General features: G+C 45.3%; 2 protein-coding genes across 35 annotated transcripts in view; both read right to left on the bottom strand.

Moving 5' to 3' along the window:
- Window positions 1-15,957, bottom strand: part of LOC135264293 (protocadherin gamma-A11-like) — a 71,758-nt gene extending 55,801 nt beyond the window's left edge. For 4 of the 20 annotated variants that reach the window (XM_064353156.1, XM_064353158.1, XM_064353157.1 and 1 more), the window contains exons 1-2: window positions 15,821-15,957; window positions 15,056-15,103 (exon numbers count right to left, since the gene is read on the bottom strand). In XM_064353156.1, the coding sequence (XP_064209226.1) occupies window positions 15,056-15,103; window positions 15,821-15,826 (54 nt within the window). In that variant the 5' untranslated portion in view covers window positions 15,827-15,957. Of the gene's footprint in view, window positions 1-197; window positions 3,532-4,048; window positions 6,915-8,427; window positions 11,502-15,055; window positions 15,104-15,820 lie in introns of those variants that run through there. The other 16 variants (XM_064353145.1, XM_064353147.1, XM_064353121.1 and 13 more) reach the window with 9 other exon arrangements.
- A 1,036-nt stretch (window positions 15,958-16,993) lies between these two features.
- The window catches only part of LOC135264290 (protocadherin alpha-C2-like), a 91,751-nt gene continuing 81,054 nt past the window's right edge, over window positions 16,994-27,690 (bottom strand). For 11 of the 15 annotated variants that reach the window (XM_064353092.1, XM_064353094.1, XM_064353085.1 and 8 more), the window contains 3 exons: window positions 26,141-26,199; window positions 23,523-23,611; window positions 16,994-19,497 (listed from right to left, as the gene is read on the bottom strand). In XM_064353092.1, coding sequence (XP_064209162.1) covers window positions 19,199-19,497; window positions 23,523-23,611; window positions 26,141-26,199 — 447 coding nt within the window. In that variant the 3' untranslated portion in view covers window positions 16,994-19,198. Of the gene's footprint in view, window positions 19,498-23,522; window positions 23,612-26,103; window positions 26,200-27,690 lie in introns of all 15 variants that reach the window. The other 4 variants (XM_064353086.1, XM_064353099.1, XM_064353096.1 and 1 more) reach the window with 1 other exon arrangement.

Genomic DNA, 27,690 nt, shown 5'->3' with positions numbered 1-27,690 from the left:
TTCACTCCGTTGAATTCAAAAGACACTATTGCACTGTGTACTGCAAAAAAAAAAAAAAAAAAAAAAATACTTCAGAACAATATTCAAGATTAAAGACAGATGCAAAGACAAGCAAAACGAGGACAAGTCTCACCGCCATGAACAACTCCAGTACAAAAACAGCAAAACGAAAATATTTTGACGTAAAATCTATTTACCAGAGCAGAGCCTGTTGATTCGCCATCATTTCCGCCTTCCTGCTCACTGGTTTCATTCGGGCTCCTCTTCAGGGTCTGATCAGCGGCCATTGTGACGTCATTGTAAGATCTAACGAACTTGAAGTCGCTGGTGCGCGAGCCCGTGGTCAGGTACGCGTCATAATTGTAAGAACTGCGCAAAGTTCCTGCGCCCTCCACCTCTGCGTAGTTGGGAGGGAAATATGCGCTGGGAATGGCGACTGTGCCGTCAAACAACAGTCTGGGCTTTCTTCTGCGGCAAAATCTCACTGCCACCATCAGAATAATGAACGTCAGGAAGAAGGTGGAGACGGACACCAGCGCAATGATCAAATAAAAAGTTAGTTTGGAATTGTTCTCCTCATAAGACATGTCTTTCAGCTGAGGGACTTCAGCCAGGTTATCTGAAATCAGTAAATACACTGCGCAGGTTGCAGAGAGAGAGGGCTGTCCGTTATCTTTCACTGAGATAACAAGGTTCTGCTTCATGGCATCGGATTCAGAAATGTCTCGCTGGACCCGGATCTCTCCGCTGTGCACCCCAATAGTGAAAAGTCCCGGATCAGTGGATTTCACGATCTGATAGGACAGCCACGCGTTCTGTCCAGAGTCCGCATCCACAGCTATCACCTTGGAAACCAGGGAACCCGCGTGAGCAGCTTTGGGGACCATCTCTGTCATGAAGGAGTTCCCTGTTGGAGCAGGGTATAGTATCTGCGGAGAGTTATCATTCTCATCAGTTATCAGCACGCTCACAGTCACGTTACTGCTCAGTGGAGGAGAACCGTAGTCTCTGGCAAAAACGAGGACCTTGAAGCTTCTCAACTGCTCATAATCAAATGATCTGACAGCATGGATCACCCCCGTGTCTCCGTTAATGGATAAAAACGAGGACACCGAAACACCGCTGATCTCACCGGACAGCAGAGAATAGAAAACCGTGCCGTTCTGTCTCCAGTCCGGGTCTCTCGCGCTCACAGAGAGAACAGAGGAGCCAGGTTTGTTATTTTCAGCCACAGAGGCGATGTACGACTGCTCATCAAACACAGGCGGGTTGTCATTGACGTCTGACACAGATAACTGCACAGTCTTTGAGGAAGATAAGGGTGGAGAGCCCTCGTCAGTAGCAGTGATTGTGATGTTAAACGCTGAAATGATTTCACGGTCCAGTTCACTGCCTGTGATCAAAGAGTAATAATTTTTAACAGTGGGGTTTAACTTGAATGGTGCGTCACTTTCGATTTTGCTCTTTATCTTGCAGTTTTCTCCAGAGTCTTTATCTTGTATGTGAACGATTGCAACCTCCGTGCCTACAGGTGAATTCTCGGGGAGTGATGCCTTCAATGATTTAATAACTATAACCGGCGCATTATCATTTACATCCGTTACTTCAACAATAACTTTGCAAAAGCCCGCCTGACCCGCCCCGTCTTTGGCTTTAACTCGGATTTCAAATGAGGAAGTGTCTTCAAAATCCAACGGCCCCTTCAATCTTATTTTTCCACTCTTCTCATCAATGGCAAAAATATTCCTTGCTTTCAGAGAAATTTGATTAAATTCGTATGTAATGTCCCCATTGGCTCCCTCGTCTGCATCATTAGCACTAACCGTGACTAACACAGTATTTAACTGAGCATTCTCCATGACACTGGCTTTGTAAACAGACCGAGTAAACACGGGGACATTATCGTTAGCATCCAGCACGCGGACCTCGATCACTACAGTACCAGATTTCTGTGGAGAGCCTCCATCAAATGCCGTTAAAATGAGAGAGAGCTTCCCCTGTTGTTCACGATCCAGCTCGTTTTCCAGCACCATTTCTGCGAATTTACCTCGGTCTGCACTGCTCTGCACGGATAAAATAAAATGCTGGTTTGCAGAAAGGCTGTATCCCTGGACTGAATTAGTTCCCATGTCAGGATCGTGGGCCTCGTCCAGAGCAAATCGCGCCCCTTTGTCCGCAGATTCTCTTATCTCCAGTTTAATGACGTCATTCGGAAATGCTGGAGAATTGTCGTTTATGTCTCGTATATCCAGAACTATATGATGCAGTTCCACAGGGGTTTCAAGAAATATTTCAAAGTTCAAAGCGCACGAGGCCGACCGCGCGCACAGCTCCTCCCGGTCGATCCGTTCATTCACTGTTAAATCTCCGGTCCGCAGGTCAATGTCACAGTACCGTTTGCTACCTTCAAAATCTATTCTGGGTTTCCGAGCTGACAGTGCTTTAACATCGACTCCTAAATCTTGAGCGATTCTTCCGATGACAGATCCGCGTTTCATTTCCTCGGGGACAGAATAACGAACATCCCCAGAACACACACTGGCGGCCATAAGAATGAGGACAAAGCAGCTCCACGGTACCTGACGAAACATCGCGTTTTCTTTGACTTCGGTTCCCATTTTTTTACAAGAAGGGGAACAAAATGCTGTCCCTTTTCAGTCACCTGCTACAGAACAATTTGACGAGAAACTCCTCACGCTCAGAAAAAAAAGAATTTCCCATAGACAGTAACAAAACCAGCGGAGCTGATCAGGCGCGTAAAATGCGCAGTCGGGATTCTGCAACCTCAGAGCGAAAACAGTGGGCGGGCCACCAGCGCAATTCTCACTGTTGGTCAAGAGCGACACACAGCGTTTCACGACAAAACTGAAAAAGATTTTCAAAATAAAGTACTGAAGTGAGATTGCATTAATACGGCACGAGCTACTTGTTGCGGGCTTCATTCAAACGTTTTACAGTTGACGTTTGGTTCTGATACATTATTAAAGGCAGCATTATCTGATGTTGAATTTCATACCGAGTGCGGTAGTTTCAGCCGCATTATAAAGGGGAGCGTGAGAACGAGTTTGTATCAGATTATCCAAATCTACAAAACCCATCTCATGACCTACACAAGCTATTAGAAGCTTGCAGTTTAAGAATGATGCTATCCCATACCAGCAACTAAGCTTCCAATCAATTCAGTCTGAATGAGAGGCTTCCTACGGCAGCTAATCTGCTAAACTGAGTGCATCACACAAATACTGAGGGGGATTTCTGCATAACTGTAGTCTGAACCCAGTGTTAGAGAAGTCTGAACCCAGCATTACAGCAGTCTGAACCCAGTCTGAACCCAGCGTTAGAGAAGTCTGAACCCAGCGTTAGAGCAGACTGAACCCAGCGTTAGGGAAGTCTGAACCCAGCGTTAGAGCAGACTGAACCCAGCGTTAGGGAAGTCTGAACCCAGCGTTAGAGCAGACTGAACCCAGTGTTAGAGCAGTCTGAACCCAGCCTATGACGATATCAAGCCACTTATATACAGATTATATACGATATTATGATGAAGCTGATTGCCCTAACTTTTGGCTCATATTCACCTTTAATAAAATATTCTTAAGAAATTTAAATCTATCACAAATAACAAATATCACTGTATAGTTCCCATACATTTGGAGGTTCACTGTAGGGTAACATGGCTGCGTTTGGGAGCTTAAACATGCGCTTGGCAGCGGCCTTCGAGCTGGTTTCAGGAATATATCTGAGCCACAGTCACCTGCACCACATGCAGAACATAGGGACAACCCCTCCAAACAAGAGTGCCCAAACTGCACAAACAGCACAAACTGCACAAACAGTACAAACTGAACAAACAGCAAAAAGTCTCATCTCATTTTGACGAAGTCAAAAGAGAATAACTCTGTCAAAATTAGATAAGAAGCAGAAATACAATGAAACGCCATGACGTTGTATTCTGTAAGGGAAAAGCAAAACAGTTTGCCAGTATGTTCTGTGGCAGAGCAGAACGGTTGACAAGCCACCAGCTGATGGTTAATATAATTAAAATCATTACCTCAGCAGATTCTGCAGCCCCCAGCTCGAAAATTTCATTCGGGCTCCTCTTCAGGGTCTGATCAGCGGCCATTGTGACGTCATTGTAAGATCCGATGAACTTGAAGTCGCTGGTGCGCGAGCCCGTGGTCAGGTAGGCGTCATAATTGTAAGAACTGCGCAGAGTTCCTGCTCCCTCCACCTCTGCATAGTTGGGAGGGAAATATGTGCTGGGAATGGCGACCGTGCCGTCAAACAACAATCTGGGCTTTCTTCTGCGGCAAAACCTCACGGCCACCATCAGAATAATGAACGTCAGGAAGAAGGTGGAGACGGACACCAGCGCGATGATCAAATACGAAGTTAGTTTGGAATTGTTCTCCTCATAAGACATGTCTTTCAGCTGAGGGACTTCAGCCAGGTTATCTGAAATCAGTAAATACACTGCGCAGGTTGCAGAGAGAGAGGGCTGTCCGTTATCTTTCACTGAGATAACAAGGTTCTGCTTCATGGCATCGGATTCAGAAATGTCCCGCTGGACCCGGATCTCTCCGCTGTGGACCCCAATAGTGAAAAGTCCCGGATCAGTGGATTTCACGATCTGATAGGACAGCCACGCGTTCTGTCCAGAGTCCGCATCCACAGCTATCACCTTGGAAACCAGAGAGCCTGCGTGAGCAGCTTTGGGGACCATCTCAGTCATGAAGGAGTTCCCTGTTGGAGCAGGGTATAGTATCTGCGGAGAGTTATCATTCTCATCAGTTATCAGCACGCTCACAGTCACGTTACTGCTCAGTGGAGGAGAACCGTTGTCTCTGGCAACAACGAGGACTTTGAAGCTTCTCAACTGCTCATAATCAAACGATCTGACAGCATGGATCACCCCCGTGTCTCCGTTAATGGATAAAAATGAGGAGACCGGAACACCGCTGATCTCACCGGACAGCAGAGAATAGAAAACCGTGCCGTTCTGTCTCCAGTCCGGGTCTCTCGCGCTCACAGAGAGAACAGAGGAGCCAGGTTTGTTATTTTCAGCCACAGAGGCGCTGTAAGACTGCTCAGCAAACACAGGCGGGTTGTCATTGACGTCTGACACAGATAACTGCACAGTCTTTGAGGAGGATAAGGGTGGAGAGCCCTCGTCAGTAGCAGTGATTGTGATGTTATAATCCGTTACTAGTTCCCGGTCCAGTTCTCCTGTAGTCACCAGTGAGTAGTAGTTTTTGATAGAGGGGGTTAACTTGAAAGGAACATTCTGCTGAATGGAGCAGCGGACCTGTCTATTTGCCCCGGAGTCTTTATCCTGAACATTAATGATGCCCACCTCTGTGCCAGGTAGCGCGCTCTCAGGGATGGGGCTGTTCAGAGATTTCAGAAATATCACCGGGGCGTTGTCATTAACATCAGTGATCTCGATAATTACCTTTGCATTCGAAGCAGAACCAGAACCATCTTTTGCTTGGATTTGCATTTCATAATATGATTCCTCTTCAAAATCTATTGACCCGATCAATTTAATTTCCCCCGTTTCCCTTGTAATTCCAAACATTCTTTTCGCTCTAGTGGTTATACCACTGAACTCGTACGTCACTTGGCCGTTAGCGCCCTCGTCTGCATCTGTGGCGCTGACTGTAAGCACTACAGCACCTAAAAGAGAGTTTTCAGGCAGACTGACTTTATACACAGCCTGGCTAAACACGGGGATATTATCGTTAGCATCCAGCACAGTGACCTGTATAACTACAGTAGCAGATCTCTGTGGACTCCCTCCGTCAGCGGCAGTAAGTAATAATGTCACCTCCTTCTGCTCCTCGCGATCCAGCTCTTTTTCTAGTACTAACTCGCCGTATTTTCCTCCGTCTGTGTTCGTATGAACAGCCAAAACAAAATGCTCATTCCTTTGTAGCGTGTAGCTCTGAACCGCGTTCTGTCCTATATCCGCATCGTGCGCCTCGTCTAAAGGGAAGCGCGCGCCTTTAACCAAGGATTCTCCTATTTCCAGTTTAATTACTTCATTAGGAAACTGAGGCGAGTTGTCATTAATATCTTGAATTTGCACAGCAATGCGGTGTAATTCCAGAGGGTTCTCAAGCACGAGCTCGCATTTTAAAGAACAGGAAACTCTCGGTCCACAAAGCTCTTCTCTGTCAATCCTCCCGGCAACAGTCAAATCTCCAGTGTTCATATTAATGTCAAAATAACGTCCGTTGTTCTCTTCAGTATCAATACGGGCCTTGCGAGCTGAGAGTCCTTTAACATCTAGTCCGAGGTCCTTCGCTATATTCCCAATGACAGATCCGCGCTTCATCTCCTCCGGAATAGAATAGCTCACATCTCCCAGGCTGGGCGGCAGCGCGAGGATAAAGAAAACCAAACAGAACACTGAGACGCACACAGATAGTCCTCTGGATCCCATTTTCCACACTGAACACCGACGTATTTTAGGTACAATCTATTGGCTTGATTTTTAAACAGGTAAAACAATACCGTTCACGACACAAGAACCAGGAATGGAATCAGCACTCGGTCTGATGGGTGTTTTGTTCTCGCGGCGCAGGAGAAAGGTTCCCCTCTCTGAATATTACACTAGTGGGAGGAGAGGCGCACATATCCTCCCCTCGCTGGTCAACAGCGACACTCAGAGTCGTTCCTAAAAATTGCATGCTATTAACTGAATACTTCAGAACGTGACTTAATATTTCTACTACTGATATTTAAACTTAAAAGATTGCCATATCGTTTTAATTTAATAAAAACAACTCATTTTACAATATAAACTGTTCTCTTTTTTGTATCTACCATTTTTATACGTTGATTTCAGATATTACGTGAGCCGTCATTGTCACTCCTCAGTTCTGTATCGAATGTAAATAAGTTGTCTCAATGAATTACGTCATATTTCATAGTTTACATGGTAAATGGTAAATGGACTGCATTTATATAGCGCTTTTATCCAAAGCGCTTTACAATTGATGCCTCTCATTCGCCAGAGTAGTTAGAGGTTAGGGGTTAGGTGTCTTGCTCAAGGACACTTCGACATGCCCAGGGCGGGGTTTGAACCGGCAACCCTCCGACTGCCAGACAATCGGTCCTACCTCCTGAGCTATGTCGCACCTATGAGCTATGTCGCCCCTGTGTAGTAACATTCCTGTTACTACACAGACTCCCCACGCGGAGGTACAGGTTACAGACAATCAAGTACAGAAACAGAAATTTCGAGCCACAAAGCCAAGCTGCGTAAATCATTGATACTTAAATAGGTCGGCGAGTTACGTTGTCGTGGAGGTTCAAATAGTTTTATTTAGCAAAATTCGAACTATGTACCAAACTAAACAGCACTTAGTTAACCGAGTATGGCTGCACTAAAATAATCCTCTTTATTTTCCTTAATTGTCAGAGTCTTTCGAATTGATTTGAGAATTAATTAGCCTAAACTTTGCACCAATAATCTGACAGTCTGAAACGAAAACCAGACCACACTAAAACCAGTAGCAAACAGAAGCACGACTCGCGGAAGCTTTTAACTCTGGACCTCTCATCTCTGAAGGCAGCCCGTTTCAGAACCATGCCTGTGAACAGCGACACAAAGAACGGATTAGAACTTGTACAAAGCAGGAAACCAGACTGAATTCGCATGAGCATCCAGTTGAATATGTAAATGAAACATCGATGAAAAAATATTAAAAATGACAAACACTCTGTACACCACAAACATTTGTAGCTACTTATTCAAGTAAATAGTTCAAGTAGAGTATGAACCTACAAGTAAGCTGAACAACTCAAGTAAAGACACTTGGCAAACACATTCGAACAGTTCCGCATCCAGAAACACTAACGATTCAAATGTTGTTATTGAAAAAATAACTCAAATCATATATAGTTTTTCTAAACAAACAAATGTAAATACATTTGGACTTCCTACAAATCGGAGTAACCGATACTTTGAAATTAAGATAAAGCCTTTCGCAGAGCAGAAGAAAAATAGAATGAGATTTCCCAGTAACAATGAAAACATTTAATATAATATTATAAACCACACAACATATTTTTTAGAAATAGATCAAATGCATATTAGAAAATTATGCAGTCAAATGACCAGAGCAAATTTAACAGCGTAAGAGGACAGTTACTCTGTGTGCTTGAAACATCAAACTCGGAACAATGCGGAACAGTATACGATATATATTGTGAATCATGGTCTGTGCTGAATAGTGTTCGTGGCTGCCTCCTTACTTCTGAGTCTCTGACTAGTGCACACGTGTTCTGCTTCTGGTGACAATAAGGAATTTCACCAATGGGGAACAATGAATTATTTAATTACAATATAATAAAATGCAAGAAAAACCCCTTTTCAAACAAAAAATACTGAGAGAGGAAATCAAAAATGTAAAATCTATTTACCAGAGCAGAGCCTGTTGATTCGCCCTCATTTCCGCCTTCCTGCTCACTGGTTTCATTCGGGCTCCTCTTCAGGGTCTGATCAGCGGCCATAGTGACGTCATTGTAAGATCTGACGAACTTGAAGTCGCTGGTGCGCGAGCCCGTGGTCAGGTAGGCGTCATAATTGTAAGAACTGCGCAGAGTTCCTGCTCCCTCCACCTCTGCGTAGTTGGGAGGGAAATATGCGCTGGGAATGGCGACCGCGCCGTCAAACAACAGTCTGGGCTTTCTTCTGCGGCAAAACCTCACGGCCACCATCAGAATAATGAACGTCAGGAAGAAGGTGGAGACGGACACCAGCGCGATGATCAAATATGAAGTTAGTTTGGAATTGTTCTCCTCATAAGACATGTCTTTCAGCTGAGGGACTTCAGCCAGGTTATCTGAAATCAGTAAATACACTGCGCAGGTTGCAGAGAGAGAGGGCTGTCCGTTATCTTTCACTGAGATAACAAGGTTCTGCTTCATGGCATCGGATTCAGAAATGTCCCGCTGGACCCGGATCTCTCCGCTGTGGACCCCAATAGTGAAAAGTCCCGGATCAGTGGATTTCACGATCTGATAGGACAGCCACGCGTTCTGTCCAGAGTCCGCATCCACAGCTATCACCTTGGAAACCAGGGACCTCGCGTGAGCAGCTTTGGGGACCATCTCAGTCATGAAGGAGTTCCCTGTTGGAGCAGGGTATAGTATCTGTGGAGAGTTATCATTCTCATCAGTTATCAGCACACTCACAGTCACGTTACTGCTGAGAGGAGGAGAACCGTTGTCTCTGGCAACAACGAGGACTTTGAAGCTTCTCAACTGCTCATAATCAAATGATCTGACAGCATGGATCACCCCCGTGTCTCCGTTAACAGATAAAAACGAGGACACCGGAACACCGCTGATCTCACCGGACAACAGAGAAAAGAAAACCGTGCCGTTCTGTCTCCAGTCCGGGTCTCTCGCGTTCACAGAAAGAACAGAGGAGCCAGGTTTGTTATTTTCGGCCACAGAGGCGCTGTACGACTGCTCATCAAACACAGGCGGGTTGTCGTTGATATCCGCAATTTTAAAATGTATAACTGTGCTTGAAGAAAGTGGCGGTGACCCTCCATCCGTCGCCGTGATCGTGACATTGTATTCGTCAACCTCCTCGCGGTCAAGGACTGCTCGGGTCACTAAAGTGAAGTAATTTTTTATGGATGACAGCAAATCAAAAGGAATATACTCAAGAATGTAACAATGCACTTTGCTGTTCTCGCCGTAATCCTGGTCTTTCACGTTGATAACGGCTACCTCCGTACCTGACGGTGCGTTTTCTGGGATCGGGTTCGAAACGGATTTCACGATTATCACGGGGGCGTTGTCGTTTATGTCTGTAATTTTAACAAGGACCCTACTGTGTCCTGCCTGCCCCCCGCCATCTTCTGCCTGGACCTCCATTTCGTAAGACGCCGCCTGTTCAAAGTCAAGTTTCCCGGTGACTTCAATTTCTCCGGTTGTCTGATTAATGTGGAACAGATTCCTTGTATTCTCAGAGACGTGATTCAAATAGTAGGTTACTTTCCCATTTGGACCTTCGTCTTTATCTGTCGCACTAACTTTGATAACAAATGTCGCTGGTGGGGAATTCTCCAGCACACTAACCTCGTATACCGTTTGTAGGAACACAGGAGCATTGTCATTGACATCAACCACAATAACGTCTATCAGCAGAGTGCCAGATCTGTTCGGATCGCCTCCGTCTATCGCTGTCAGTACCAAAGAGTGCTCGCTCTCCTTTTCGCGATCGAGTTCATTTTTTAAAATTATTTCCACATACCTCTCTTTGCTGTTTTTTTCATCCAAAACAAAGTAACCACTCCGGGCTAGGATATAATTTTGGACTGAATTTATTCCAACGTCCAGGTCGCGAGCAGATGCGATTTGAAAGCGGCTCCCTCTCGGCGCGGACTCGGTTATCTCCAGTTTGATCACATCTCTCGGAAAAACGGGCGCATTGTCATTGATGTCCAGTATCTCGAGCGCAATATTATGCAGCTCCAAAGGGTTCTCGAGGATGAACTCGAAATGCAGAAGGCAGGGAGAGGTCTGCCCGCACAACTTCTCCCGGTCTATTCTCTCCACAACAATAAACTCACCGCTGCCCAGGTCTACCCCGCAATATCGTCTCTCTCCCTGGTAATCCACGCGGGCATTGCGGGCAGCCAGCAGCTTCAAATCCAGACTGAGGTCTTTTGTTAGGCTCCCGATAACAAATTTGCTGTTCGTTTCCTCCCGAACGGAATAACGAATATTTCCAGCCGAGGCCTGTAGGACAGCAAGCAGGAATATGGCGCACTGAACCTTCAGTTCAGCTCTAGGGTGTGTCTTTGCCGTCGCCATCTCGACCTGTGACCGGTTATTTCCCTAACGGTGGAATTCAAAATACCCCCAGGTTGTACGTTCCTCGGGAGATCCTTGTGGGCAAACAAAGGTCCGGAGTGTTGTGCGTCTTGCGCACGGTGCCCGTGATGATATGCACAGTTCTGACGGCTCTGGCACCTTAGCAGTAATGAGCTGGGCGGGATGCAGACGCTCTAAGTCCAGAGTTAGTGAACAGCGACACCCTGAGGCGAAACGAATACATGTACTGGGTACAGACAGTGTCAGCTGCATTTTAATAAGTGACGTGAAATTCATTGCGGTTTATCCTATAATTACAAATACGACCAATGGTCTGTGCCTAGATGTAACGTAGCCTATGGTAGGGTTTCATTTTACTATTGTTGTTATCGTTTCAGCATTTATATGTAAGGCATTTAGCAGATGCCATATAGATCGCAGCTTAGGTTATAGAAAGATTTATAAAGCACCATATTTCTATTACAGTAAATTAAAAAATAAATTGCCTGTGTGTTTTGTAGTAAAAACTGGAACCACGCTGCCATATATTTTGGTATTAAAATTCAAAGAGGGTTTATCATAGGGAGGTGGTGAGGGCAGGTCATTTTTGACCCAGTGGACACGGGGGTGCACAAAACACATGAACATAAGACAAGGGTTATAATGCGTAAAATAAGGTTTTAAGGTATAGCTTTAATGATAATATATTTAAAATTTGAACATACAATCATTGCTTCGAGGTTGAATGCCTATATTGTAAGTCGCTCTGGATAAGAAGGATACTATACGCCCACTGACCATTTATTTGGCTGAATGTAAGAAGTGAGAGATGCAGCAGGAGCGGCATGAGGGCGAGTCTGAGCAGCGTCCCTTTCTCTGCTGTCTCGCGCGAGGCAGCGGCACTCAGAGCATCACGCGCGAAATGCAGGCGAGGGAAAATGCACGGTTCTCAATCCGCGTTCACGCTTCAGCTTTTGCTCAAAATTAGATTTTAAAGGAATGCCACGTGACAAAATAAATTAAAAGGAAATACAGTAAAATAAATTTTGTCATGGTAGCGCAGAGATAACCAAACAGATCAATACTGTGCAACAGTTCTGTAAAACCATTTCATTCTGACATGATCATAGACTACTTATTTTAGCGCTATTTCTGACTTATATCAAAACCAGTTCCGCATTATCGGCAGTTGTATTCCACGCGCGGCGTAAAATGCTTGCATAAATCTATTCTTTGTGTTTTTGACCACGTTTCACTTTGAGAATCCACAGAAACAAATCACTAAACCCAGCATGCGCGTGATGCTGTGATGCTGCCGTCAGCACTGAAGGTAGACAGCGTCAACCCTGCGGCGCGAGCATCTGAACCAATCAGATCAGTCCCATTCAAATGCACGAGGCGTTTTCAGCTCCGTTTGTATTAAGCTGTAATGACGAATGGGAACGACTCTAACGCACCACACATGCCTGCTATTTGCAGTTATTAGGTCCTAAGGCATAACACTTTCAAATAATTCACTTCTGAGAAAGTGACTGTAGTCCCACAATGTGAAGATACACTAAAGTCACTTTCAAAAGCCCAAATCCCCAGTCCATGTTTTACATTTTTTGTATTTATTTTCATTCACCATTTAACCATTTAACACAGTGCACATAAACTGTTTACAGTGTTGCCTGTGTAATAACCAGCCTGTGGAGACTGTGTAATATCTTAAATATGCATAAATTTCAAATGATGAATAATTGACTTTTAATGAGAACACTAGCTAGTCAGAGGACATTTTTGGTATAATTATTTTTTATTTTAGTGTTTACATTCAAATTGCCAGTACTCCGTATGACAAGATTTTTAAATAGAGTGTATATATATATATATATATATATCATCAAAAACACGTTTTCAACGTACAAAAATGCCAAGCTACTCACACATACAAGACATACACCGTCTATAACTCATTCATTCAGACTGCCAAAATCCAGGCCTGCCATTAAAAGTATTGATATCAAAATGACGCCAAGTTACAGTACTACAAACAATATAGGCTATCTTGCCTCACCAAAATTAAATAAGATGTATTCCAAAGCAATGCTACCCAATATTTCCTCAATTCTCAAATGAGTAAAAAGGTATGGGTATTTTGTGTGTGTATGCGAGTTTTTGATTGGGTCATGTGAAGGTGAAGATTTGGCTGGTGAAGATTTGGCTGGTGTCGGCAAAATGTCCAATGGGGAGACATGTTAGTGGGATAGGCGGCAGGAAAAATAAGAAGAAGAAGAAGGAGAAAACACAAAATCCCCTTAGTTTGGGGCTTTATTGTGTGGACATGTGAAGTTGTTTATGAATTCTGTCTGTTGAAATGGGGTGAGAATGTACAGAATTTAATGTTTTTAAGGGCTGAGTGTCTGTGGCTGTTGTGGTTATTTCTGTGGGGAACCCTGCAAAGTGCCAAACTCTCGGTGCTGTATAGGTATGGGGCATGCCCCCGCCAAGGCGTAACTTGGCGGGATGGCATACCTGCCATCCCTATATATATATACACTCACCGGCCACTTCATTAGGTACACCTTTTCATCTGTAAACTGCACCCGTTAACGCAAATATCTAATCAGCCAATCACGTGGCAGCAACTCAATGCATTTAGGCATGTACACATGGTCAAGACGATCTGCTGAAGTTCAAACCAAGCATCAGAATGGGGAAGAACGGTGATTTAAGTGACTTTGAACGTGGCAGGGTTGTTGGTGCCAGACGGGCTGGTTTGAGTATTTCAAAAACTGCTGACCTACTGGGATTTTCACGCACAACCATCTCTAGGGTTTACAGAGAATGGTCCGAAAAAGAGAAATAGCCAGTGAGCGGCACTTCTCTGGTCAAAAATGCCTTGTTGATGGCAGAGGTCAGAGGAGAATGGCCAGACTGGTTTGAGCTGATAGAAAGGCAACAGTAACTCAAATAACCACTCATTACAACCAAGGTATGCAGAAGAGCATCTCTGAATGCACAACATGTCTAACCTGGAAGCAGATGGGCTACAGCAGCAGAAGACCACACCAGGTGCCACTCCTGTCACCTAATGAAGTGGTCGGTGAGTGTATATATATATACATACACATACACACACACACACACATATATACATATGCATACACATACACATACATAGCATAGACAGTACAAACTGTAATACACTCCTTTGTGTTTTTAATCAGGAATTTACTGAGGTTCAGAATTCAGCAGCATGTCAGAGGAAATGTTGGAAACGTCTTACATGGCCAACATGGCATCACATGACCCCCCCCTACCCCCCCCTCTCAGCCCCTAGTCTGAAAGCCTCCCCCAGGCTAACCCTAACCCTCTCAGCTCCTAGTCTGAAAGCCTCCCCCAGGCTAACCCTAACCCTCTCAGCTCCTAGTCTGAAAGCCTCCCCCAGGCTAACCCTAACCCTAACCCTCTCAGCTCCATATCATAAAGCCACTACTCTCTCATGAGAAAATAAAGCATCTCAGCTCTTCTATGAGAATAATATCACATTCCAAGCTGCTTCTATGAGAATAATATCACATTCCAAGCTGCTTCTATGAGAATAATATCACGTTCCAAGCTGCTTCTATGAGAATAATAAAGCATTCCAAGCTGCTTCTATGAGAATAATAAAGCATTCCAAGCTGCTTCTATGAGAATAATAAAGCATTCCAAGCTGCTTCTATGAGAATAATAAAGCATTCCAAGCTGCTTCTATGAGAATAATATCACATTCCAAGCTGCTTCTATGAGGAAAAACGCATTGATCAGATGATTTGAGGGCGTTCTGAGGGGAGTTTCAGGAAGATGCAACAAACTCACACCACCTGTCACCAGCCTCAAACTTACAATCAAATGAAATGACTTTATGATCAATATTAATTTTATCACCATTAATTAGGACCCTGTTTACTCCAGCTTTTGATATCTTAATATATGCTTATGTATTAACCACGTAACAATCATATATAGAATATGCATGTCATTGTTAAAACAATTTTTGCTTATAAAAGCACGGCCCGCCCGCGCTTTCTTCAGTGCGGCCTTATCCACCTTGTTGTGAGTAGGTACCGGACTCGTTCTGCAGAAATAAATCCTATTTCTTGTGTGATACACTTCATCGTGCCTGGTTATCCAAAGGAGGGAATTTTCTCAGCCCAACACAGGTAATAATCATAAGACAAAAAACACTTACTGATTCTCCATGTGACTGCTGAATTCTGCCTCTTCCTGTTGGTTCATCCTTTTAATGATAACAAAAAAAGGACTTATAAATAATATGTCCTACCCATGCCAAGCTCCTCAGCTTGTAAAATAACACGAACATTTTGCTGTTAAATCACCTTAAATTTAAAAGCCACCTTAAATTTAAACAAAAAATATTTCTCACAGTTTAGTGCTATTTGGCTTAAACTTTCTTCTCGCTCATTAATCTAGTTAATAATGTCCTCGTGTTTCATCTCGTCTTTTCGTCCTCTCATATTGTATCAAATCCATCTTCGTGTTCGTTCATAACTCTCACTTCACATTCTGCTGCTTTACTCATCATTCGTTTTCTGTTTGCTTTGCTTTGTGCTGCACTAGTTGCGATATACTGGTAGAGTCACAGGAAACGTCAATACATCTGCTTTCGTGAACGTGTCCAGACCACAGTCCTGCCAAGTGTCAAAGAACTAACCCACGTCCTGCCACTGCTCCCAACGTTAATCCTCTATAACATGCTCCGTACCAACCCTTCAATAAATAAAGCACGTTCAGCGACCGAGCTAGAACAATGTCAACACAAATCCAAATAGGAAGAGACTAATTCAGCTACATTCTTAGCTCGGGTTGGAGCCCGCGCAACTGTTCAGTTAACGTTGAAGAAACATCAGTCACAGCAACCTGTTTTACTACACTCAACTGCTTATCGCTAAGAATCTCGTAGCATTTGACGAACTAGTTCGCTAGTCATGCTTACCTCCATACGTCTTTTGTAATCGCTGAGGTCTGTCGTTTACGGGTCTAAAAGCAATGATATATTGTCGAATTAACAGCGGAGAAAGTTGTCATACATTCGCATACCAGCACAGCGCAGCACCTTCCATGGCGTCTGTTAATTACCAGTAAGTTGAATCAGGTTGTTCGAGCGTCTAGAACCCCTCCCACAGCATGAATGGTTTTGAACATGAGAAACTGATGGATGGGAAGCCAATTAAAACACATTATAAGAGAGCCCAACAGGAGCCCAACGTCACCGAGGCAGAGTAAAAAGTCTCATCGTAAATGCAGGCTAAATTATTTATTTGTTATCACTGCTGTGCAAGTTCGAGAAGTTCTCACTCATGTCCAGGAGATGGTGCGCACTAGCAGAGTCCATGGACTTCAATCTCACGTTACCTGCACTGTGGAAACGTTATGCACAGCTCTGAGAGGCCCAGAGGCAGGTGCGACTGCATTATGGGAATTCGAGTCCAGAAGCATTAATTCATGGCCCCGGGAACAAAAAGCGTATAACAGCGCAGATGAAAATTAATTCGTGGAAAATTCCTCAGAGATTTGATATTTTAACGTTTTTGCTTGGTTTCGCAGAACATTATTGATTTGTAGATTTTTTTGTTAATTGTTAAATTAAAAACAAAAGTTTAAAAAATCACTCTTCCCCTCCCTTTGTCTTTCTCTCTCTCTCACTCAAGGGGATGGATGAAGCATTTTTCAGTATTGCGCAGAATGTGTCTACTGCTAAATATGCTCAGTTAATCCTACACTGCTGTGCATCACTCATATGAGTCCCCTGCCCCCACAGAACTGTGTATCACCCATATGAGTCCCCCTGCCCCCACAGAACTGTGTATCACCCACATGAGTCCCCCTGCTCCCACAGGGCTGTACATTAGATCACTTACACTGATATGGTTCCCCTTCACCTCAAAGTGAGGCCAGTAGTCATGGAAACAATCTTCACAATGCAGTGACAGAGAAATACCTGTGTGTGTGAGCGTGTGTGTGTGTGTGTGAGCGTGTGTGTGCAGATCTGTATGTGAGCGTGTACCTGTGTATGTCTGTACATGTGTGTGCATGTCTGTGCATGTGCTTGTGATCGTGTGTGTGTACTGTATGCATGCATGTACACATCACAAGCCACAGGCAACTGTTCCTTCACATATTTAAGAAAGAAAAGTTTATTGGTGATTTATAAACAGCACATTACCAGTATCCATAATCAAAGTAAATTAAAAATCACGAAGTGAGCAGGACACAGATGAGCAGGTCAGAGCCCTGCTGAGCCGCGGTCAGCTGACCACAGCGGACACCACACAGCGTTCACAGCACAGGCAGACACACACCTTTTCTTTTTTTTTGCTTTTTCCTTCTTTGAATTTTTTTGGTTCTTTTTCTTTTTTTTCAAATGGGGGAGGGAAAGATATTTTCTCATTAAGCGCATACATTGTTCAGTTTCACATTACAATGGTATTAAGATCATCATTTCAAAGCTTAACAAAAACATATGTTTCTTATTAATTCTCAAAAGTCATGAAGTCATCAAATAAAAAAGTAAAATTGCATTTGAGAGCATAACACTATAGTTGTACATATATGTAGAAGGTTAGTCAAAGTTAACGTCAACAGGAGGACAGCAGAAGCTCCTGTGGGTGTGAAAGATGTTGGACAGCAGAGACAATGTTTATGTCTCTGAACGTGTGATTAATGAAAGATAAAATCATGAACATAACTATCTATATATACATAATCTCTATATATTGTTTCTGTATCTTCTGATTATAACATGCAAACAGTCAGTCCGATCTGACAGCACTAGACCACAGGGGGCGGAGCCAAACCAACAGCAGCGGTGACATCACTCCTCTCCTCTCTGATTGGTCAGCACAGAGGGCAGAGGAGGGGGTGGAGAGCTGGGCATGTGCTGTGGAATGCCAGTAGTGCTGTGCCTCTGCAGCTATGAGACCGCACAGTTAAATACATTTACACGCTCCTGTCTTCAGCATGTTATCAAATAAAGCATCACGGATAGCGCCAGGCAGCTCACCCTCAAATCAGCCCCCCTTTCACTATTTAAAATGTTTAAGTGTAAGTTAAGACGCAATATTCACAAGGTACCCCCCCCCCCCCCCCCCCCGTTCTCTCTCTTTTCACCAGCAGTCACTACAGTACATTACAATCACTTAGGAGACACTCTTCTCCAGAGCACCCATGTTCACGTGAGGAATACAAAAATGTGACATCTGTGAGGGGCAGGAAGGTGTCAGCCATTTGGGAGTGGATATTACTGTCCTCTCCTCTAACCCACAGGCCTGTGAGTGGCAGGAAGGTGTCAGCCATTTTGAGAGTGGATATTACTGTCCTCTCCTCTAACCCACAGGCCTGTGAGTGGCAGGAAGGTGTCAGCCATTTTGGGAGTGGATATTACTGTCCTCTCCTCTAACCCACAGGCCTGTGAGTGGCAGGAAGGTGTCAGCCATTTTGGGAGTGGATATTACTGTCCTCTTCTCTAACCCACAGGCCTGTGAGTGGGCAGGAGGGTGTCAGCCATTTTGGGAGTGGACGTTACTGTGCTCTCCTCTAACCCACAGGCCTGTGAGTGGGCATGGCTCAGTATCCTGCTGGTCATTAGCAGTCATAGCGGCCCCTGTTCTCTACAGCCTTACCACGCCATGCCCCTCTCCTCCCTAGGGGGCGCCTCACTAATGCCCTTCAGCACAGGTGCCATGATTAGGCTAAAACAGTCGACCCCTTACCTTACCGGCTCAATGGGTAAATACAGAGAGAGAGAGAGAGAGAGAGAGAGAGAGAGAGGTGTATACAGGTGAATGGCAATCTCTCTGTACTACCAATCTCTCTGGTCAGAGGGAGGTATTACGCACAACTATCAAATATTCAGAACAGAAGCGAGGGATTCGGGGTGAACGTAAATAAACAGACGAGAGCAGCATCATTCCAGGCGTTACACTTTACATACAGTCCCGTACAGGTGGGTTACACACCCCATTATCAGGGACCACCCTGTCTTTACCTGTGTGTGTGTAAGACAGAGAGAGAGTCTGTTTCCTGCTTCTGTTCAACCGTTTTTCTTTTGTATCTTTAAGTCTCAGAATTGGTGTGAGAATATAGGTTCTTCAGAACCACGTGACTGACGAGATTGGGGTTGTGAGTGTGTACGGGTATGTGTGTGTGTATGTGTGTGAGAGAAAGAGAGAAATGTGAGTGTGTGTGTGTGTGTGTGTGTGTGTGTGTATGCACTGTAATGTTTGTGTTTTTGGAGCTATGGCTCCCCTTGTGGTGTGGAAGGGGATAGCAGCTCCAGGTCAGAGCAGTGTGGGGTGTGAAGTAGATGCATGTGTTATTCCTCCTCCCCATCCTTTCCCTTCTCTTTCTTTTCCTTTCCCTTCTTCTTCTTCTTCTTCTTCTTGGCCTCCTCCTTCTTCCCGAAGGTGATGAAGTCGCTCTTGTCGTCGGGCCCGCCCTGGTCCTGCCGAATGGAGATGATGGCGGGGGACCCGGGGATGATGAAGGCTTCCGGAACCTCGCCCGGCTTCAGGGCCTGTGGCGGGTACCCTGGGCCCGGCCCGTAACGGTAGTGCCAGCTGTTACTGTTCATCCCCGCACCTACAGGGGGCGACACCTCACCCCCCTCAGCATCTACAGGGCAGAGACACAGAGAGAGAGAGAAAGAAAGAAAGAGAGAGAGAGAGGGAGAGAGAGAGACAGCGGGAGGGACAGTGAGAGAGAGAGAGAGAGCAAGAGAGAGAGAGAGCGGGAGGGACAGTGAGAGAGAGAGAGAGAGAGAGAGCGAGAGAGGGAGAGGAGGAGAGGGAAGGGAGGGAGGGAGAGAGAGAGAGGGGGAGAGAGAGAGGGAGGGAGGGAGAGAGAGAGGGAGGGAGAGTGAGAGAGAGAGGGAGGGAGGGAGAGAGAGAGAGAGGGAGGGAGAGAAGGAGGGAGAGAGAGAGAGAGGGAGGGAGAGAAGGAGGGAGAGAGAGAGGGAGGAAGAGAGAGAGACCCTGTCATGTAAAAACAAAAGTAAACAGAAAACTGACAACAAACCAGCCAACAAGCCCACTCAGTGATCACCTGTCTGTGACCAGGTGAGCACCATGGGGTCACCAGTCTGTGATCCTGATATTCCCTCTTACCTGAGTGTTGATTGGCTTTACTAGGTGGAACAGTTAGTAAGCACAGTTTCAGAGCACAGTCTGTAAGTGCAGTTTCAGAGTATAGTCTGAAAGTACAGTTTCAGAGCACAGTTTGTAAGCACAGTTTCAGAGCACAGTCTGTAAGCACAGTTTCAGAGTACAGTCTGAAAGCACAATTTCAGAACACAGTCTGTAAGCGCAGTTTCAGAACACTGTCTGTAAGCATAGTATCAGAGCACAGTCTGAAAGCACAGTTTCAGAGCAGTCTGTAAGCACAGTTTCAGAGCACAGTCAGAGCACAGCATGCGCAGTGGGTGTGTGCAGGGTGAGACCCGTTTAGAGCTTAATGGATCTTCCTGATGGATCCACAATCTGACAGCCCTGCTGTTAAAGAGCACAAGGAGGTCACTCATAGCAAACCATGCGTCAATATGGTCTTAATCTCAACAATCTCTATTCTGCTAGGCTGGAACCCACACTACACGGGACATTCAATCAAAATGAAATAATATTTTTAAAAGTATTTTCACTGAAACCTATTTTTGTCATCAAATACACTTGAATCGTGTATGTAAAAATGTAAATGCTTAAACTTGTTTCTGCTGGGTTTCAGAATATGATCATGTAGCTAGGAGACTGTCTCAGTAAGGATATCTAGCACACTAGATTTTTACAGGGACACACCCCACACACGATGTGTTTCTCATAGAGCTGTGGTTACAGGGACACACCCCACACACGGTGAGTTTCACATACAGCTGTGGCTATGAATAACTGTACAAAATTAGTATTGTACCTTATCAAACCTGTGTTTTGTAGTTGTTCCAATGACCTTGATATACACTTTTGTACATTGCTTTGGATAAATGTGTCTGCTAAATAAATGTAATGTAAAGTCATGTTTTGTGCTGCACTAGGAGGTTCTGTTCTGTTTTGCAGTTGGAGGTTCTGTTCTGTGCAGATGGAGATCCTGTTCTGTGCCGATGGAGATCCTGTTCTGTGCTGTTGGGGGTGTGGCAGGCTGTGCTATTTATAGACAGTGTGCGCATGCTGGCGCTGTGTGACACCAGGAGGGAGGAAGGCTGCTCTAGAACACTAAGAGCTGAGCACATGTACATGCAGTTAGCCTGTGTCCTGTGAGGAATGATATAGCTTTAGCTCACAGACACTGTGTCTCACTATTGACGCTGTTTAGCTCACAGACACTGTGTCTCACTACTGACCCTGTTTAGCTCACAGACAGTGTCTCACTACTGACCCTGTTTAGCTCACAGACACCGTCTCACTACTGACCCTGTTTAGCTCACAGACACTGTGTCTCACTACTGACCCTGATTAGCTCACAGACATTGTGTCTCACTACTGACCCTGTTTAGCTCACAGACACTGTGTCTCACTACTGACCCTGTTTAGCTCACAGACACTGTGTCTCGCTACTGACCCTGTTTAGCTCACAGACACTGTGTCTCACTACTGACCCTGTTTAGCTCACAGACACCATCTCACTACTGACCCTGTTTAACTCACAGACACCGTCTCTCGCTACTGACCCTGTTTAGTTCACAGACACTGTGTCTCGCTACTGACCCTGTTTAGCTCACAGACACTGTGTCTCACTACTGACCCTGTTTAGCTCACAGACACCGTCTCACTACTGACCCTATTTAGCTCACAGACACTGTGTCTCACTACTGACCCTGTTTACCTCACAGACACCGTCTCACTACTGACCCTATTTAGCTCACAGACACTGTCTCACTACTGACCCTGTTTAGCTCACAGACACTGTGTCTCACCACTGACCCTGTTTAGCTCACAGACACCGTCTCACTACTGATTCTGTTTAATCAACATCTGAAGCGTAACCCCTTAAATCTAAACCCTGCTGGCAGAGAATTGACACCTGAAGCCTAACCTCTTAAATCTAAACCCTGCTGGCAGAGAATTGACACCTGAAGCCTAACCCTTAAATCTAAACCCTGCTGGCAGAGAATTGACACCTGAAGCCTAACCCCTTAAATCTAAACCCTGCTGGCAGAGAATTGACACCTGAAGCCTAACCCCTTAAATCTAAACCCTGCTGGCAGAGAATTGACACCTGAAGCCTAACCCCTTAAATCTGCAATCACCCTGCCTGCAGAGAATCGACACCTGAAGCCTAACCCCTTAAATCTGCAATCACCCTGCCTGCAGAGAATCGACACCTGAAGCCTAACCCCTTAAATTTAAACCGTGCTGACAAAGAATCAACACCTGAAGCCTAACCCTTTAAATATAAACCCTGCTGGCAGAGATTCAACACCTGAAGCCCAACCCCTTAAATCTGCAATCACCCTGCCTACAGAGAATCCACACACAAAATCTAAAATTAAATCCATGTCCTTCAGCGAGTACCCAATGCCCACATATAGGTCACCCCCACTCTCTCTCTTTCCACAGTCTGAGCAGGGTATGAATGGTTGTCATGGAAACTGCATCCACCAGTGCTCCTCACCCACACCCAGGCAATGCTGCAGCTAGTTATCAGAGCCACACAGCGTTTCCCTGGAAACAAGTCACACAGTGTTCCCATAGCAACAACGCAGCCACAGGGGCCTGCCAAAATCTCTCTCTTTCTCTCGGCACCATTCTCTGCTGAATTCTCCTCTCTATTCTAATCTCTCTCTTTCTCTCTCTCCATTCTCTGCTGAATTCTCCTCTCTATTCTAATCTCTCTCTTTCTCTTTCTCCATTCTCTCTGAATTCTCCTCTCATTCTAATCTCTCTCTTTCTCTCTCCATTCTCTGCTGAATTTCCTCTCTATTCTAATCTCTCTCTTTCTCTCTCCATTCTCTGCTGAATTCTCCTCTCTATTCTAATCTCTCTCTTTCTCTTTCTCCATTCTCTGCTGAATTCTCCTCTCTATTCTAATCTCTCTCTTTCTCTCTCCATTCTCTGCTGAATTCTCCTCTCTATTCTAATCTCTCTCTTTCTCTCTCCATTCTCTGCTGAATTCTCCTCTCTATTCTAATCTCTCTCTTTCTCTTTCTCCATTCTCTGCTGAATTCTCCTCTCTATTCTAATCTCTCTCTTTCTCTCTAAAATTGAATGTGATTTTACATACTGCCAAAGCACAAAATAACCATAGCTGACAACACACTGATATTAATATTAACAATAACTAAATATATTAAAACTAATGTACTAATGGACCTCAGGCTCCAGGCTGCAGGATCAGCCAGAGAACAGCCTCTTTAATGGACCTCAGATCCCGGCCTGGCTTGATGGGTGTCTGCCTGCTCCATGTCAACACTGCTTTGCCAGATCCATATAAAAGCAAATGAGGTATGTCCCCACCTAGGGACACGTAGCCAGGTAAGCAGCTAAGGGTGTGTCAGCAGGTAGGGGTGTGTCAGCAGCTAAGGGTATGTCAGCAGGTAAGGGTGTGTCATGAGGTGAGGGTGTGTCAGCAGGTAAGGGCATGTCAGCAGGTAAGGGTGTGTCAGTAGGTAAGGATGTGTCAGCAGGTAAGGGCATGTCAGCAGGTAAGCTTACCTCCAGCTGCGCTGGACACGGTGGGCCAGTTCTGCACCAGAACACCCTGAGCTCCCTGCATCACTGATGACTCCTCCATGTGCACCGAGCTGCAACAAACCCACACATGCGTTACACACACAGGTAACACAGATTACACATTCATTACACAATCATTACACACATTACACACCCACGCACAGGTTATACACTCATTACACAATCATTACACACATTACACACCCACGCACAGGTTATACACTCATTACACAATCATTACACACATTACACACCCACGCACAGGTTATACACTCATTACACAATCATTACACACATGACACACCCACGCACAGGTTATACACTCATTACAAAATCATTACACACATTACACACCCACGCACAGGTTATACACTCATTACACAATCATTACACACATTACACACCCACGCACAGGTTATACACTCATTACACAATCATTACACACATTACACACCCACGCACAGGTTATACACTCATTACACAATCATTACACACATTACATACCCACGCACAGGTTATACACTCATTACACAGTCAGTACACACATTACACACCCAGACACAGGTTATACACTCACTACACATTCATTACACAATCATTGCACATATTACACACATGCATTACACACACAGGTTATAAGCTCATTACCCAGTCATTACACACATTACACACCCAATGTTAATGCTACGCTGCTCTGCAGTAATAATGAAGGAGCAGGGTCGGAGATGGGCTAATGCTAATGCTATGCTGCTCTGCAGTAATAATGAAGGAGCAGGACTGGAGATGGGCTAATGCTAATGCTACGTTGCTCTGCAGTAATACTGAAGGAACAGGGCTGGAGATGGGCTAATGCTAATGCTATGCTGCTCTGCAGTAATAATGAAGGAACAGGGTAGGAGATGGGCTAATGCTAATGCTACTCTGCAGTAATACTGAAGAAACAGGGCAGGATATGGGCTAATGCTAATGCTATGCTGCTCTGCAGTAACACTGAAGAAACAGGGCAGGAGTTGGGCTAATGCTGATGAAAATGCTACGCTGTGCTGCAGTAATAATGAAGGAGCAGGGCTGGAGATGGGCTAATGCTAATGCTACGTTGCTCTACAGTAATACTGAAGGAAAAGGGCTGGAGATGGGCTAATGCTAATGCTATGCTGCTCTGCAGTAATAATGAAGGAACAGGGTAGGAGATGGGCTAATGCTAATGCTACTATGCTCTGCAGTAATCCTGAAGAAACAGGGCAGGAGTTGGGCTAATGCTAATGCTATGCTGCTCTGCAGTAATAATGAAGGAACAGGGTAGGAGATGGGCTAATGCTAATGCTACTCTGCTCTGCAGTAATCCTGAAGAAACAGGGTAAGAGGTGGGCTAATGCTAATGCAATGCTGCTCTGCAGTGATTACGAAGGCGCAGGGCAGGAGATGGGCTAATGCTAATTCTATGCTGCTCTGCAGCAATACTGAAGAAACAGGGCAGGAGATGGGCTAATGCTAATGCTACTCTGCAGTAATACTGAAGGCACAGGGCAGGAGATGGGCTGATGCTGATGCTAATGCTATGCTGCTCTGCAGTAACACTGAAGAAACAGGGCAGGAGATGGGCTAATGCTACACTGCTCTGCAGTAATACTGAAGGAACAGGGCAGGCAATGGGCTAATGCTAATGCTACACTGCTCTGGAGTAATACTGAAAGAACAGGGCAGGCGATAAGCTAATGCTAATGCTACACTGCTCTGCAGTAATACTGAAGGACTAGAGCAGGCAATGAGCTAATGCTATGCGGCTCTGCAGTAATAATGAAGGAACAGGGCAGGAGATGGCTAATGCTACTCTGCTCTGCAGTAATAATGAAGGAGCAGGGCAGGAGATGGGCTAATGCTAATGCTACTTTACAGTAATACTGAAGGAACAGGGTAGGAGATGGGCTAATGCTAATGCTACTCTGCAGTAATACTGAAGGCACAGGGCAGGAGATGGGCTGATGCTGATGCTAATGCTATGCTGCTCTGCAGTAATACTGAAGGAACAGGGCAGGCGATGGGCTAATGCTGATGCTAATGCTATGCTGCTCTGCAGTAATACTGAAGGAACAGGGCAGGAGATGGGCTAATGCTACGCTGTTCTGCAGTAATACTGAAGGAACAGGGCAGGAGATGGGGCTAATGCTATGTTACTCTGCAGTAACACTGAAGGAACAGGGCAGGTGATGGGCTAATGCTGATGCTAATGCTATGCTACTCTGCAGTAATACTGAAGGAACAGGGCAGGCGATAGGCTAATGCTACACTGCTCTGCAGTATTACTGAAGGAACAGGGTAGGAGATGGGCTAATGCTAATGCTACTCTGCAGTAATACTGAAGGCACAGGGCAGGAGATGGGCTGATGCTGATGCTAATGCTATGCTACTCTGCAGTAATACTGAAGGAACAGGGCAGGCGATAGGCTAATGCTACACTGCTCTGCAGTAATAATGAAGGAACAGGGTAGGAGATGGGCTAATGCTAATGCTACTCTGCAGTAATACTGAAGGCACAGGGCAGGAGATCAGTTATATGCTGCACCGTGCTGCATGATCCAGAAGGAGATGGAAGTGCTGACCTCTGCATTCCCGCCCGAAGAGAGGCTGAGTACCGCCAGTCTGCATTAGGAGCCTTTGGCTGCAGGAGAGGGAGAGAGGGAGGGAGGGAGAGAGAGGGAGAGGGAGGGAGGGAGAGAGAGGGAGAGAGGGAGGGAGAGAGGGAGAGGGAGACAGAGGGAGGAAGCGAGAGAGGAAGAGAGGGAGGGAGGGAGAGGGAGAGGAAGGGAGGGAGGGAGCAGGAGAGGAAGAGAGAGAGGGTGAGGGAGAGAGAGAGAGGGAGAAAGAGAGAGGGGGAGAGAGGGATGGACCAAGAGAGGGAGAGAGGCGGAGAGAGGGAGCAAGAGAGGGAGAGAGGGAGGGAGCGAGAGAGGGAGGGAGGGAGAGAAAAAATTAGTTTGAAATTCATACAGATAAAGAAGGGCTAGGGATGGTGTTGAGAATTAATGATGATGCACTTCCTGTCTGGGAACCAGTGTAAGAGTGGTGCACTTCCTGTCTGAGAACCAGTGTAAGAGAGGGAAGGAGCAGTGTGGAGACCACGTGTAAGAAAAGGAGGAAGAGGAGGTGATCTTTGCTTTCTGCACCATGTGTTACTCACGGTAACATGGACGACCATTTTCACACACGGGTTCAGTCCTCATCCAAATGGCTGAGCATTCTGGGTAAAAACACCTGCACCTTGCATCTTGTGATGGATTTAGGGAGGACATGACTGGCTCTCTCGGAGCTGCATGATTGTCACTACATTTCTTTCACTGTTTCATCAATACAATTGTCAGTACACATTTTTCATCATTTTAAAATAACATTTTGCTTTATTGAAATAATTCCTGTCTTTGGTTTTTTATATATTATTTACATTTTTTATTACATAGCAGCAATACATGAACTTTTAGTCAGGTATTTAAATTCTGTACTGATACCTCTATATGTCATTACTGTGAAGAAGTTATGCAAGTACAACTTATTGTTAGGGATTTCACTGAATTAAAAAACAATCTGTATGAGCTACTACACCTTACAGACCAGCTACCTGAGCTACTACACCTTACAGACCAGCTACCTGAGCTGCTACACCTTACAGACCAGCTACCTGAGCTACTACACCTTACAGACCAGCTACCTGAGCTGCTACACCTTACAGACCAGCTAACTGAGCTACTAGACCTTACAGACCAGCTACCTGAGCTGCTACACCTTACAGACCAGCTACCTGAGCTTCTACACCTTACAGACCAGCTACCTGAGCTGCTACACCTTACAGACCAGCTACCTGAGCTACTACACCTTACAGACCAGCTACCTGAGCTGCTACACCTTACAGACCAGCTACCTGAGCTACTACACCTTACAGACCAGCTACCTGAGCTACTACACCTTACAGACCAGCTACCTGAGCTGCTACACCTTACAGACCAGCTACCTGAGCTGCTACACCTTACAGACCAGCTACCTGAGCTGCTACACCTTACAGACCAGCTACCTGGGCTCCTACACCTTACAGACCAGCTACCTGAGCTGCTACACCTTACAGACCAGCTACCTGAGCTGCTACACCTTACAGACCAGC

This window comes from Anguilla rostrata, chromosome 9 (genome assembly GCF_018555375.3).
Source record: "Anguilla rostrata isolate EN2019 chromosome 9, ASM1855537v3, whole genome shotgun sequence".
Taxonomy (NCBI): Eukaryota; Metazoa; Chordata; class Actinopteri; order Anguilliformes; family Anguillidae; genus Anguilla; species Anguilla rostrata.
Note: the sequence above shows the minus strand (reverse complement) of the source record. Positions and strands in the feature narration are given on the sequence as shown.